The following is a 15,330-nucleotide window of genomic DNA, read 5'->3' as shown; positions in this document are numbered from 1 at the left end:
CTGATTTTAGTATTAATTATGGATTAAATATATATTAATGTCACATTTTTTGTAATAATTTATGGGTAATTTTAATTAACGATATTCATTGATACTCAGTTGATGTGCAGAGTTGGGGTGGATTGTTAAACAGTTAACTGGCCTCTTGCTACCTATGGTATCCTGTCATGATAAGCTATCCTTTTCACTGCAGTGTTAGCAATGCCATGATAACTTCATACACCCCAGATAGAATGTATGTGCATCTGTGTGTTTACACTTCCTGAAATTTGGTGATTTATATAAATGTTGGTTGATTCAGTTCTGATAAAAGAATGATTTTAAAAAGAAAAAAAAATTAAAAGTTTTCAAATTTTTTAACACATTGCCTACAGGTAGGTATTGGATTGTTATGCTAAATGAGTAACTTTCCCTGCTACTTTAGAGGATTTCTTAAGAAAAGTTTTATGAAAAATGTCCCTTCCTGAGTTTGTAGTTTTGCATTCTAGTAGTGTGTAATGATCATTATCAAATAAATAAAGTATAAAAATATCACTGACTGCGTGGTTTTTAAAATTCTCTTTCATTAGCACTTTCACAGTGCATACCACTTCAATAGTTGTTTAAAAACTTTAAAATTTAAAAAAGAAGAGTATTCTTTCCTAGTCAGTATTAAATGGCAATAAAGGAAACCGACATTTATTATCAGTAAATATTTTCCTTCATATTGCCATTTAATGAAATAACTAAGGTGTAATAATACTGCTTTTCTAAATTTGTTATTTCTAAACAAAAAATGCAATTTTGAACTGGCACGTGATTAATTACAAATTTGCATGATTTAAAATGTTTCTTTTATATTCTTAACTAATAAATTAGTTTTACTTTATGTTTTTGGTTATTAATTTATTTTGTTTAAAATATGTCAAATTAGTTATATCATAGAATTGTTTACTGATTATCATGAAAATTATTCATGATAAAGTTAATGTTCAATTGATAAGTCAGATTATTTGTTTCAGATGGGGACCTTCAGGGACATGGCTTTGGAACATATCGAACCAAAGTATTTGAACAGTCTGTTACACTGACAGCAAAAATGTGGCCTCAGGTTGGTAGCAGATTTTATGTTTTTATTAACATTATAAGTTAAATGGTCTGTGATGAAGCGATTATTATAAAATCAGATTTTTCCTGTCAGTGTCAGGAAACCTTTTTTTGTTTTTCTTTTTAACCTCCGGGACCACCATTAGGTATTTCTTCAGAGGACGAGATGAATGATTTTTAGAGTGTGTGGTGAAAATGCCATATCTGACGGTGTAAAACTCGGGAATCCGGATGAAAGGCCAAGATGCTACCAGTCATGCCATAGAGAGCGGGTTGTCAGAAAATCTATTTTTTATTATTTTACCAGTTGACATATTATTCTTTATTTACATCCATACTCTTTAAACCTAATTTAATGGTGTAAAACTATTGTATATTTTTATAATAAAAAAAAATATACAATAGTTTTACTATTAGTTAATAGTTTTACCATAAATAATATTAATGTTGATATACTTAACCCTAAATTTTTATGAATTTTTGAAAACTAATTTTTTTTTAAATTCAAATTTTGGCCTCAAATAACTCTGATGGGGTTAGTGATAAAAATCTCAAATTTGCACAACTTCCAGTGTTTTTGTAGATTTTTATAGCAAATAACAAAGCTTCTTGTGTATTTTACTAATAAAAAAGTTATAACCTCTCAAAAATCATGGAAAACCTGTTAAAAGCAATACCATTTTGACTTGCTAAGTAAATGCTCCAAGGGGGTTCTTGTCTTCTTAGCACTTGTAAGAATTTTATTCTTATTACTTTAGTTGAAATAGACTTATTTTAACCATTCAACTGCAGTGTTCATGTTATGAGAAGTGCTTAAAGTCATGATATTTACCAACACTAGTGATATCTGAATTAACACATAAAAAAAAATAAGTCGTTTGTTTTCATCAATAAATTCACAAATTTTAATGAGTTCTTATGACACTGTACCATACACTGTTTTATGATACTCTTCATTCTCATAAATTCCTATGGAACATAGTTCTTCCATTGTTTTACATGAAATTACTTCGAAATAATTAAAAATTTAACCGATTTTAAAATTTGAAAATATAATATTATTAAGAAGACTTATTTATTTAAATAGACACTTTCAAACACATGATGAAATTTGAGATACTTGGTAAATATGTGAACAGGTCACTGACTAAAGGTTACAGACTGGTCAGTCTGAAACTGCAAAGCTAAATAATGCATCAAGCATAAACGAGCATGTTGCAATGTGAATTTTCATGACTGGAGATTACTTTTAAGTGCCTGTTATAACATGAACACTGCAATTGAATGGTTCAAACAAGTCTATTTTAACTATAGTAATAAGTATAAAAATATTTAAGTGTCATAAAAACAAGAAACCCCCTTGGAGTACTTCTTTAGCAAGTCAAAATGGTATCACTTTTAACAGGTTTTCATGATTTTTGACAGGTTATATAACATTTTTATTAGTATAATACACAAGAAACTTTGTTATTTGCCATAAACATCTACAAAAACACATTAAGTTGTATAAATTTGAAATTTTTATGAACAGTCCCATCTCCCCGAGTTATTTGAAGCCAAAATTGGAATTAAAAAAAAAATTATTTTCAAAAATTCATAAAAATTTAGGGGTAAGTATATCAACATTAATATTATTTATGGTAAAACTACTAACATATACCTACATACAAAAAAAAAATTCAAACTGTGTATGCCATTCTTGCCTCTTGAGAAAAATTACCAAAGTGAAATTTCACAGTTTATCATGGTCAACTTTATTGGTAATTTTCTCATAGAAGGAAGAGAGATAGGTAAATAAACTATAAGCCAATCTTTTACCTTGAGAAAATATGATTAATGTGCTTTATGTTTCATCCTTCCAGGGCCAATAGGTTTTTAGTTATGATTTTTTCTGTAAATCTTTACAATCACAAAAATAGGTGTGCACACCATTACAAAAATTGCCGCCACAGGTAAATTGTTTAAATAAAAACTATAAACAAATAAAAATATTTTAAGGTCTTGAGACCAAGTGGGTAAGTTAAAATTTTTTTTTGGATTGGTAAAGCAACCAACCACCTTGGGTCACTGGATCGACCCTACTAGGAAAAAAATCAAATTTATTGTAAACTTATTTTTATTAAAACTAAGCTATTTAAAGTTATTTGTACTTTTTTTTTATAGGTAAATATTTTGCACAAAATTGTTACTTGTCCAAATATTATATCAATTAGTTTATCAGTGTTACTGGGTAAGCAATTAAGATTGAACCAATACAGTCTTAAGTACAGTTGTGACATATGACATTTTATGATTGAAATGAAAAAAATTAAAATGTAAATTAAATTACATTCTCTATCTACATTAACAAAAGTTTATGTATTTACCATATTTTTACAAAAGATGTTTGAAGTGAGTGCCCTGCACAGTGATTCACTTTTTGCTTGAGTGGTAGTCACCTGACTATCGAAATATTGAGAGTCACCTGGTGCAAAATGTCAGTGCTGTCAATTTCTTGTTGAATGTTTGCTCTCAGTTTACTGATAGTGTAATAATTTCACTTATTAACTATCCTACAAATTGCCTCAAAGGAAAAATCATTAACTAGATAAATCTGGAGAATGCAGAGGCCACTGCTTTCTGTTAATAGTTTGTTTTTCTATAGAAACCGAATTAATGCATGCTAGAGAATCATTTGATTGTGACATTTTGCTGTCATTTTGGAAGAAGCTGTATTTTTTTTCATGATCTGTTAATTGAGGTAGAATTCTTTGAAAAATTGTGTGGTATACTTTTGTATTGATAAATTGTAAATGTCCCAAGTTAATTTCTGAGCTTTAACTAGTTTGTTTCTTCTTATTTGGATCAAGGTTTTTTTTTGCTTAGGTTGTTTGTTATTGTTTCTCCAAAGTAATTAAATTTGGTTACTATTTTGATTTTATTACCATTTATGTTTACTTCTTTTAATCGTGTTGGTTTTTGGGGCATAATTTCCATCTTTTCGAATGATACTTTAAGGCTAGTTTAATTTGCAATGTTTTGAAGTTCTAATGTCTGTGTTTTAGCTTCATTGTTGTTTTTTGCTAGCAGTGCCAAGTTTTCAGCAGTACCAAGAAGTTTGCTTAGATTTTTTGGCCTATTTTTTACTTTTGGGGGGCATTTTGTGAGCTATTCCCTTATTACCATTTCTAGAGCACAGTTGAATAATAGCAGTGAGAGTCTTGGCACAGTCCTGTTTTGATCTCAAATGGTGTCGAGATCTCGCCTATGAATTTTACATTTGACTTAGTGTCTGTGAGGGTCACTTTTATCATGTTTATTAATTTGGTGTGTAGTCCGAAGTGTTGTAGAATTTTTAGTAGGGATTCTCTATGGATCTAGTCATAAGCTTTCTTGAAATCTACAAATGTATCACCATGTCTGTTTCTTTCTTGTTGTAATCCAGTATTAACTTGAGACTCATGATCTGGTCTGGACAGTCTTCCAGGGTCTGAAACCTCCCTGGTATTCTCTAGTTCTTTCTCAAGTTGTGAACCAATCCTGATGACGATGATTCTTGAAAGAATTTTGCTTGTTGTGTCTAAGAGTGTGATTTCCCTGCAATTTTTAGGCCCTAATAGTTTTTGCCTTTGTTTTTCCGATTCTTTGTAGTGGATGGATGAGGGCTGTTGTCCAATGTTTTGGTACTTCTTTGATCCAGATGTTGATGAAGAGCAATTTTTGCTGATATTCCTGCATGTTTTCAGAACTGTACAGTCTGATCTTCTGCTGCTGCTTTCTAATTCTTCATCTTGTTCCCGTGCTTGGTAGATTTCTTTTATTGTGGGAGGGTTGATGTTTTCTGGTAGTGTTGTTATGCGTTGTTGGTGTTGAATTTTCGGAGTTTTGTTGATTCTTTGCTATTTAGGAGTCTGTTGATATGTTTAGAACTTCAAAACATTGCAAATAAAAATTGCCTTAAAATATCATTTGAAAAGACAGAAATTGTGCCCCAAAAACCAACACAATTAAAAGAAGTTAACATAAATGGTAATAAAGTCAAAATAGTAACCTAAAATTTCAATACCTCGGAGGAAATAATTACAAACAACCTAAACTAAAAAACTTCAAACAAGAACAAAAAATCTAGTTAAAGCACAAAAATTAATGTGGTACACCTACAGTAAAAAAGTCTATCCATAAAAGCAAAAATAAAACATTATCACATAGTTATAAAACTGGAATCTACATATGCAGCAGAAACACTCTTTCACCTGAACGAACAATCAAAGACTGACAAAATCCAGAAAATTGAAAAAAGAATTGAAAGAACCTGCATCAACAAAAAGTACCAAAAAGATGGGTAGTGATGGATTGTGTCGACAAAGCATGTATAAAGAGTTAGAACCCATTATTGATACCATGCATAAGAGGAGACTAAGATTTTTTGGACACATCTTGAGATTGCAAAATTCGAGACTTCTGCAACAGCTGGTACAGTGTTGAATAAAAAAACACCAATATAGGATGCAGATGGATAAAGAAGTAAAAGAGGATCTGAAAAAAAATTGGCTTTACACCAGAAGACACCACAGGCAAGATAAAATTAAATGAAAAAATTGAAGACGAAACTCACTACATGAACATTTTCAACGCCAGAAGGGTACAGAGATTGTAACATATGTAAAAAGAACTAGGTGGACTGCAAGACCTGAACAGTCCCTTCAAAGAGACTTGGATAATGGACTGTCTAAACTGATCCTGTGTGGCCGTATAAAATGAAAAAAAAAAAAAGTTTAATTTCAGTTTCTGCTGCCTGTTTAACCATATCACTAATGTTCATTAGACCATGATTAAGTGTAAGACTACCTTTAGCTGAAAATTTGACAGGTTTTAAGGATTAACTACTAAAATTGAAAATACTGATGTAACTGTTGAGTTTTTTGTCACTTCTGTATTTTTTTGGAGATAAGTAACAACTGATATTTTGTGAATTCTTGATTGATTCCAAAAGGAAGAATATTTTTGGTTTAAATTACTTTTCTGGTCTTACAAATGTAATTTTGTTAGTAAATTATAGGGATAAATCTTGGTGATACATCCTTAGAAAATGCTGCTACTATATTAATTGTTTATAGGTGGCACTTTATAATTTTTTCCGTCAAAGTATATGGTAATTAATTTTATTTTAAGCAAACTTAAACTTTGTTTTATTCATTTATCTGTTTCTGGACACTTATAAATATTATTTTTTCTAATGCTTAAAGTGAATTATTGCATTTAATCAAATAATATTATATAAGCTTGTTTATCTGTGACTTAGTATATGGTGCTCAGTTGTAGTGAAGGAAATATATCTTTAATGGGCATGAGTAAGATAGTTTACTCAACATTGTCTCAAATTGATTGTGGAATACAAACTTTATACATTAATAAGTTTTATTTTGTTTTTTCGAAGTAGTTTTCTTTGGCAGCTATACATTTTTGTCAATAATCATAAAATTTTAAGACGTATTCCTCTAACCCATTCTTAAAGAAGTCTTTCAGTATCCAGAGTATCAAAAAAACTTCATAATGTGATTCAACATTCACATTATTACATTTTTTCTGGAAATAGGCTAGTATCATTTATTGAGAAACCCAAAACATTAAGTGCAATCTTACCAGCTAACTACAGAACCTTGAATTTCTAGCATAAAAGTTATTTGGTTGGTTCCATTGATGGGAATTTAAATTTGATTCAAGTTGTAGTGATGCTTGTCTGATTAATCCCTACTAACAATAATAATCTTGTTAATCATACCTTCTACTTTTTTTTGGTATATCAAGAGAGATGTTGCAAATAGAGATATATTTGATTGGTTTTTTATTCTTCATTCAGTTAATTGGAAATCCTGTAAAGTATAAAAACTGATTTTTATTTAAATTTCCCTTTTTTAAATTTTTTATTAACGTGAGAACTATTAAATTGATTTTGATGATATGGTTATATGTTCATTATGTAATACTGGGCGAGTTTGTCTAAAAATATTTCTGTTAATAAGCTGCTATAAAATTAATTGCGAAGATAATTTTTATTAAATTTTCTATCATTTTAGATTTTTCATTTATCTCAAGAACTGTCAAAACGATGTTGTATGTGAACTATTTCTGTGATTTGAAGTCAAGTCTAATGATTTTTTTAACATTTCATTTTATTGTCAATTGTTCTCTATGAACAAATTTAGGTGGTTCAAAGGATTCAGTAATTTAAACTGAGTAGTTAAATAGTAAGGTCATTCTTTCTTATTTGTATAATATACCTCTGCATCAGATGGTCAAAGTCACTGCTTTACTGGTGATCTTAAAAAGTAATTGGTTTTTATTGTATTATTTTTAAAAAAAAACTTTTAAAGTCTGTGATTGTAATATGAATTATGAATGTAACTTATATGAGGTCAAGGTTATTGATGAGATCATACAATGCAAGATGGAACAAAATGATCAAATGTGACCGTATATATATATATATATATATATATAAAATGAAAAAAATGTAAAAATATTACTTTTATGTTTTATAGGATAAAATTGTAAGAAACAGTTCAATGACATACTTTATTTAAGCTTAACTGAATGGTTGTGAGTAATTATAAATTATGATAATTAATAATTCTTGAACTTTTAAAAAGCACAGAAAAAGTTAGAAAACAAAACTACATTTTTATTAAATATATGTTCCATGTAGTCTTCTTTTATTATTGAAGGTAGCTTTGACCTCATCTCTGAATACTAAAATGTTTTTGTAATAAATACTTTATTATTTTTTTAAGCATTGTTATGTAAATAGATAGGATGGCGGCTGTGATTATGCTTTATAATTTTAATTTGAAACATTTAATGTATGCTATTTTTTATTTTTAGGACAATGGTACTTCAGCAGCAACAAAATGGCTATGGGGTTGGGGTACCTGGCGGGTGCCATCTGAAGATCTACCTTTATTAGTTGGAATTTTCTGTGGCTGTGCTTTAGTACTCCTTCTCATAGTTACTGTAATATTATGGCGTTGTTGTGTTGCACCACACCGCAACAAGGAATATCGTAAGTTTTTACTTTTGTTATTTATTTCAACTGATTAAGAAGCATTGTACAAATGTAAACCTTGTTTTGTTTCTTACTTTCTTTTGTTTTAATTATTACAACCTTGATTTCTAATATTGCTTATAATGTTGGAGAGTATAAATGTCATCAAAACATTTTTTATATGCTAAATGGCTCTTGAAATGAAAGTGAGGAAAACACTTGTTTACATGAAGAACAAACTGTTTATTAAAAATGAAAATCTAAGACTGTAAGGAGTGAAATAAAACTGGATGCACCAGAAAAATGTTGCGTTATCAATATCTGCAGAAAAATACCTTTGAAATTGTGTACTCTTTTTATCTTCATCAGGTTTCTGTAGCCATCACATTTTCTGACCATTTGATGTCTTGTTTGAAAATCAGTTCTTAATTATCTCAGGTGATTGTATACCATGCTGTAGTGATATAATTAACTGCATGAGAACATTGTAAAATGTAATGTGTTACCTTCTGTTAGCATGTACAATAATCCTGTTTTACATATATGTACTGTTAGGAGGTGAAAAAATAGTTTACATAAGATAGTTTTATGTGTTTTTGGATTTGCTGAATAGTTATTGAAGAAAAAAGAATATTTTTTTGTTCTTTCTTCAAAAATTTACATTAATCTTTTGGCGATTAAAAAACTGCTCCCCAGTCATTCATGTTCAGAGATGTGTGGTGTAACAACATGGAAATGCGAGAAAATGTTTTTAAGTATTGCAGTGGCTTTGCCTCCCAGTGATCACTAATTTTGTTCAATCTGTCTGCACTTGCATACATGTGGTAGAAAATGCTTTTTCTACCATGACATTTGTCATTCTCATAAACAAGGAATTTGTTTGTTATTATTTTAAAATATAATCAAACTCATATGTATTAAAGACATCTAACGTAAAGGAATAATTCAATAATTTTGCTGAAACTGTTACTTTCCATGATTCATCGTTTTCTTTATTTAAAAACTCTACTTCTGCATTTATCTGCCAATAAATAATACCTTATCTTAATTTAAATTGGTCAGTTCTTCCACTTGAACTGATAAAATTGCTTATTTTTTAGTTGTTTTGCAATTTCCTTTACTCTATCTTTCAGCAGTAACCTGTTGAGTGGCAGGTACAAGCCGTGGGTTAGATTAAATCATTACAGTAATATGTTTTTCAATTCTTCAAACTTTCCTATCTTTATTTTCTTCCTTTTGATTTCTTTTGTATTGGTCTCTTTTCAGTACCCTTCTGATTTTTAAAACATGATAATGCTGCTGAACTAGGGATGTTCAGATGTTAAACAAATGATCATTGTATAGAAAAATGTTGATTAAATAATTCTACAACTGTTAGTGTTTTTCCCAGTTTTAGAAGTTCTGGAAATACAATAATTTTATTCTTGTGGTTGTCGGTAAAAATGAATACACTTAGATCTATGTTTCATGAGGGATACTATATTTGTTTAGCGATGACAAATTCCAAGTGTTTCTATATAGTGTAAAGCATAAAATTATGTGAAGGCTGAATGAAAGAAATAATGTTCTATTGTATGGTAAAATTGCAAAATTTACATGACATGAAAAAATAGAAGGTTTTTTCTATAATTCTGGTATTACAGAGTGCCCTGCTGGTATAATAAAATATATACAAACCAACCTTAAGAATAAAAAAAAATATAATTTTAGAGATTAGTGTATTCAAAAACTATGTCTGCAGCTGAAAAAAATACAACTATATCTCATGAATGGTGGCTTTAATTTATGATCATTAAAAAGATCTTTTTAAATTGCATCAGATTTTACACGTAGCTATATCATTCTGCATTGAGTGGTCTGGTCAACTTTTTGTAATATAATTAGTGATAATTAAATAGTTACTGAAAAAATAAATAAGTAAAATAATAATTAATTTTTAAATGACCAGGTTATACATACAAAATTTGAAATGTTAGTTTTAATTGTTGAACTATGTGGATGGATAGCTTTGTATTCATTAATCATTAGTGAAATTTACATTTTTATCACTTTGTAGAATATTTTTTTTTTTTAATGGATTTTATTTGATTTTTTTAAATTGCTTGAAATTTTGTATTTAAGGCTTGCAATTTTGCAGGTAAACATGTTTATAATGTTTATAATTATTAATATGTTTTGTAATGATTTAATGTATATTTTTGTAACAAGATTTTTATAACAATATTTAGTAGCTAAAAATTTAATATTTGATATCAACAGCACTTGCAATTAGAACAGAAGCAAATGTTTCAATGATTGTTGGAAATTGCCTCATTTCCTAACTGTAAGATGAGGATTCAGTCTATTCAGCAGCTCAATTTCCTGTAATCATTCAAAGGGAAATCTAATCTTTAGGATTGAATTACTTTCAGTTCTTTACATCTATGTACTTGGGAAAAAAATTAAATGTAAGTTGTTTTCTAATTGTTACTGTTGCTGATTTTGTGAACAAAAATTGTGTTATTAAATAAAAATTAATAATATAAAAAAATAAATAAATTTGAGATAAAAAAAATAATTTTTATTTTATTTTTGTTTCTGTAAAGACCTAAGAGTATTTTGGTGTTTATTTACAATTTTATCAGTGATGATTTAGTTATTTCTATTGGATAGTGATGAATATGATTTGAATCAAATTAAAGTGGTATAAACATTATTTATATGCTATGCTATTATTTTATATGCTATTATATTTTGTATGCTCTTTATTGATATTGTTTGTTATTTTTTAATTAAATATAAAAAAGTACTTTACAGTAATAAACATAGTTGGGCAGTTGCAGCATAATCTGGAACATATTTTAATTGATTATCTACTAATATTGCTTAAACTATAGTTATTTTTATTGTCATTGAAGAAACGTATAAATTGTATCTCTGTAAGTAGATTGTAATATGTCTTTTCTCTATGTATTTGTAAATGAATGCAAAGAAAGAAGTAAAAATTTAATGATTGTAATAATTCTTTCTAACTAAAACTAAAAATTATCCAGAAGAAATGTTTAGTTATGTGGATTTATTGCTTTACATCAGTTATTTAGTAAAAGGAATAAAATTAAAGGCAGGCTAAAATATTAATTTTTGACTAATTCAATCATGGTTACATTCTTAATCTGGTAAAGGCAACCTGTAACTAGTCATTACTACATTTATCAGCTTATTCTGAGGTTGGATTCATGATAATTATGATTATATGAACTTTATTGCCAATTAAAACACCATATTGAAAATACCTTCCTCCATGTTTTTTAAATGATCTAACTTTTCCTTCATTTTTCAGTACTGTAGTTTCCACAAAAAAGTTGAAATTAGAAGGTCTATCAAATTTAAAAATAAGTAAAATTAGTTTGCATCCTAAATTATTCTGCAAGAGGAAAGAAAACTAAAATATAGTCATTGATGGACTTAAAAATAAATTTTTTTATAAAATTGGTAAAAGTTAATAAAAAAAATGTTGGGAAAACAGGCAGTCTAATTTAGAAATCTAAATAATTTTAATGTTAAGATAAATTTTTGTTCCTTAGGGTTGCCTTAAATGACAACTGTGTGTGTATATCTTTTATGCTTATTCTAAAAATTCTACCAAAAATACTTAATGATTTAAAAGTATTGTTTATTTATCTATAAATAATTTTTATTGTTATTATTTCTTCCTTTTTTCTTATTTGTTTACTTTTTTATATTCACTTTTTGTGCAGTATTTAATAATAATAATTGTTTTACAATTGAAATAGTCATTTAGGTTTTGACATTAAGTAAAAGAATTTTGTAAATAATTTTTTGAACATAGTCTTGGTTTCTAATGTATTTATTATCCATTCAGTGTAGCTCTTTACTTGTTTGTAATATGTTTAATTTTTTATAGAAACAATAACAACTATTGTTGTGTGATGTAATAATATGTCCACAGTAAATGCTTGAACATGAAATTACTAATCATTTAGAGAAGAATAATGAATTAAATATTTTAATAATTGACTTAAGTAAAGGATGACATGAAAGAAGTGGAGAAAAGCCATTCTTTGACTACCAGATAAATCATTCACAGAAATATTTTCAAAAGTACAAGTATGATAGAAGTGTATAATAGTAGTACCAATTTAATTTCATAGAAGTAATATTTGTAAATGAAATTGAATTTGTAATTATTAAAATTATTATGGTAGTACGTAAAGAGTAATTAATTAATTATGTATGATATATCTGTGAGTATTAATAATGCTTTAATCCATTCAATTGAATACAATAGAATTTGTTATTTCAGATATGGATACATATTTTAAATTCCTTTTTTACTATACTGATTGCTATTTTTTGAGAAAGTTGGTATTTTGTTCTGAACACGTACTGACTACCACTAATTGGTTTAAAGGTAGTGTACAACTATATGCCGTGCAGTAGCAGAACGCTGTTGATACAGTATTTAGTTGAACAGTTTAGACAACTGCTAGAAACAGAAAAACCTAATTGATGTCTGCTCATTTTTGAACACAGATTAATTGAAATAAGTTTGTAATTGACTTTCTGTCAGTAGTAAATTTGTCTTCAATTCTATCTTTAGAAAAATAATTTGTAAATTTTTCCAGTGAAAATAAGGGACTGAGCAAATCCGCTCAAGAATATTGAGTTTGTTACTGCTATCTTTTATTTTAGTTTGTTTATTTAGATTTTCATTAATGTATTACAGTCGACCTACAAATGAATATATGTGTATTATAAGTAGAGTCATTTGGCATCTATAAGCAGGATAGTATGTCTCTGTATCATATTGTAAACATTCTTTGAAATGCAATGTCCAATTTGAAAGATTTGGTTTACAATATTTATATTTTTCTTAAAGTAGTATAAATACATTTTTAAATTTATTTGCTGTTTGAAGTAAGAATAAAATACCAAGATCTAAATCTTGTTAGACAAATTGCTTACTGTAGTTCACAAAGATTAAAGAGCACTGGGTGCAGTTTGATTATATATTGCTAACATTTTTTAGTAGCCATCATAGCATTTGAGGCATATTAACAAAAAAATTATCGTTAATTCTATAATTAATTGACTTTTCAGTAATAAACTTTCATTGTTAATATACCTTTTTTAAAATAATTTAAGAATGTTAGCAATGTTAGGTACAAATAAATTGGAATATTCCTACTTTTTCTGATTGATTCAAAGAAGATAGGTGGCTAAAATTGGGTCTCCCATGGATTTTGAGATCTTTATTTTTAAATTTATTAAGCTTTAATGATTGTGTGTTGATTATTTATTACTTTGATAAAGAATGGAAATTTTTTTTGTCCTTGGAAATAACACTTATTGACTGCGATTTAGTCGTAAATTATTATTATCAGTAGGACAGCTGTATAGCTACAAATACATTTTTATTATCGTGATGTGGTGTTAACAAAAAACACAACGTACATGTACATTTTTAAAAATGTGAAAAAAAAAATGACTACGGTATTTAAAAATAACAAATTGTTTTCAATTAAAAATTATATATGAAAAAATTTATTTAACATTAAAATATATCTCAATATGTCTGTTTTTATTTCTAAAAAATGTTGACAATAATGCAAAAATAAAAACTATACACTTCATATGCTGTAATGCCATCTTAGCAAAAATTTAACCATTCATTTTTTATCAGTTTTATACAATTTTGTTAATATTCATACAAATTTTACTTCAGTTATATGAAATGTTTCATTTTAATCTTTTTGGATTTAAAAAAAATCCCTTTCGGTATGCTGGAAGACGGAGATAGATTTCACCGGTGCTAAGTAGGGGATAAAAAAGATTTTCACTTTAAAGTTAAGAAAAACTTTAAATTTACTCAATAAGACAATAGTTGCATGTGAAAAAATGTTTCACGTGTCTAGCATACGACAAGCCCCATCTTACAATGTTTGCAACATTTTCATCATCCCTTTCCATAAAGGTTGGTCATATCAAAAGTATTTTAGACAAATGTTAAACAGATTTGATTTTGTGCTTATTAAGGTAGGTATGATTTTTTGTCTTCGAAACCCCATTTTTCCCACCCCCAAAAAATGTGGCACCCATTTTTTGCCCCATTTTTGGCGTCCCCTGAGCCAATGGTTGGTGATATCTAAAAACTTTATTTTAATAAAGTTAAATAAATAATATTTTAGGCTGCTATCCAAAGAATAGTAGGAACTTAAAATGAATTTGATATTTTACATAATGAGAAAGTTATAGCAATATTTTGTTTTTTGAAAGTGATTGGCGAAAAATTACAGCGCTTATCATGTCCACAAGAAAGTAAAATATAGATATATATATAAATGTATATAAACTTTTGAACTGATGGTATTTTTGTGGTCTTGGGGATGTGAAATGCGAAGGTATGTCAAAATTTTTCAGAAGTTGAATCATGGTACTCATTACAATAGGTAGCTTTCTTATGAAATCTACCTAAAAAAGCAGACAATGAACTGCGTAACATTCATTATACTAGCAACAGAATTAAAAAAAATATGTATTAATGTTTTGAAAATTTGGGGGCTTATGCATAAAGAGATGGTTTTTTTTTGAATTTGGGATTTTCCCATTAGAAGAAGGATACAAGATATTTCAGTGACTATATTAACAGAATACATTTTGAACATTACAAATTTTAAAGTGCAAAAAATTTTTTTTTTCATTTTGGGGCTCTCATAGTTAAGGGGAAGTACTTGGGTAAAGTTTACTTTTAAGGAAATAATCCTGAAGTGGTGATAATAATTTTAAAAAAAGAACTCGTTAAAATTGTCCAAAAAGTAGTGAGAGAGGGCTATAATTTTAAATAGACAAAGTTGTTATTTTCTTGGAAAGGGTTAAAATTTTTATTTTTCAAGAAATACTATGTAAGAGTAAGGACTATCAAAAATTAAAAAAAATTTGCATTTTAAGCGCAGTGGCTGGGTAACTTGTGAAATGGATTTAAATCTAAATCTAAAAAAGATTTTTTTTTTTAATTAAAAAATTATTGCTTTGTTATTACAGAACATTACCCATCTCAGTGAGATGGCAAAAAATCTTTATTGTGGTTTGAAGGTCTACTGATGTAGAAAATATAGATGCAAAAACACTCCCATTCACTCCTTTTCTGAAGCAAGATATAGCTAAAAAAGAAAAAAAAATATATATAATAATCTTTATTCTACAAAATAAACAGATGAAAATAA

General features: G+C 27.8%; 1 protein-coding gene across 5 annotated transcripts in view; it reads left to right on the top strand.

Annotated features, from left to right (window-relative positions):
* The window catches only part of LOC142319556 (uncharacterized), a 145,102-nt gene that overhangs the window by 109,719 nt on the left and 20,053 nt on the right, over window positions 1-15,330 (top strand). For all 5 annotated transcript variants that reach the window (XM_075356952.1, XM_075356951.1, XM_075356953.1 and 2 more), the window contains exons 2-3: window positions 1,002-1,090; window positions 7,948-8,125. In XM_075356952.1, the coding sequence (XP_075213067.1) occupies window positions 1,002-1,090; window positions 7,948-8,125 (267 nt within the window). The remainder of the gene's footprint in view (window positions 1-1,001; window positions 1,091-7,947; window positions 8,126-15,330) is intronic.

This window comes from Lycorma delicatula, chromosome 2 (genome assembly GCF_047948215.1).
Source record: "Lycorma delicatula isolate Av1 chromosome 2, ASM4794821v1, whole genome shotgun sequence".
Classification (NCBI taxonomy): Eukaryota; Metazoa; Arthropoda; class Insecta; order Hemiptera; family Fulgoridae; genus Lycorma; species Lycorma delicatula.
The sequence above is the reverse complement of the archived record's forward strand: the minus strand, read 5'-3'. Positions and strand labels throughout refer to the sequence as shown.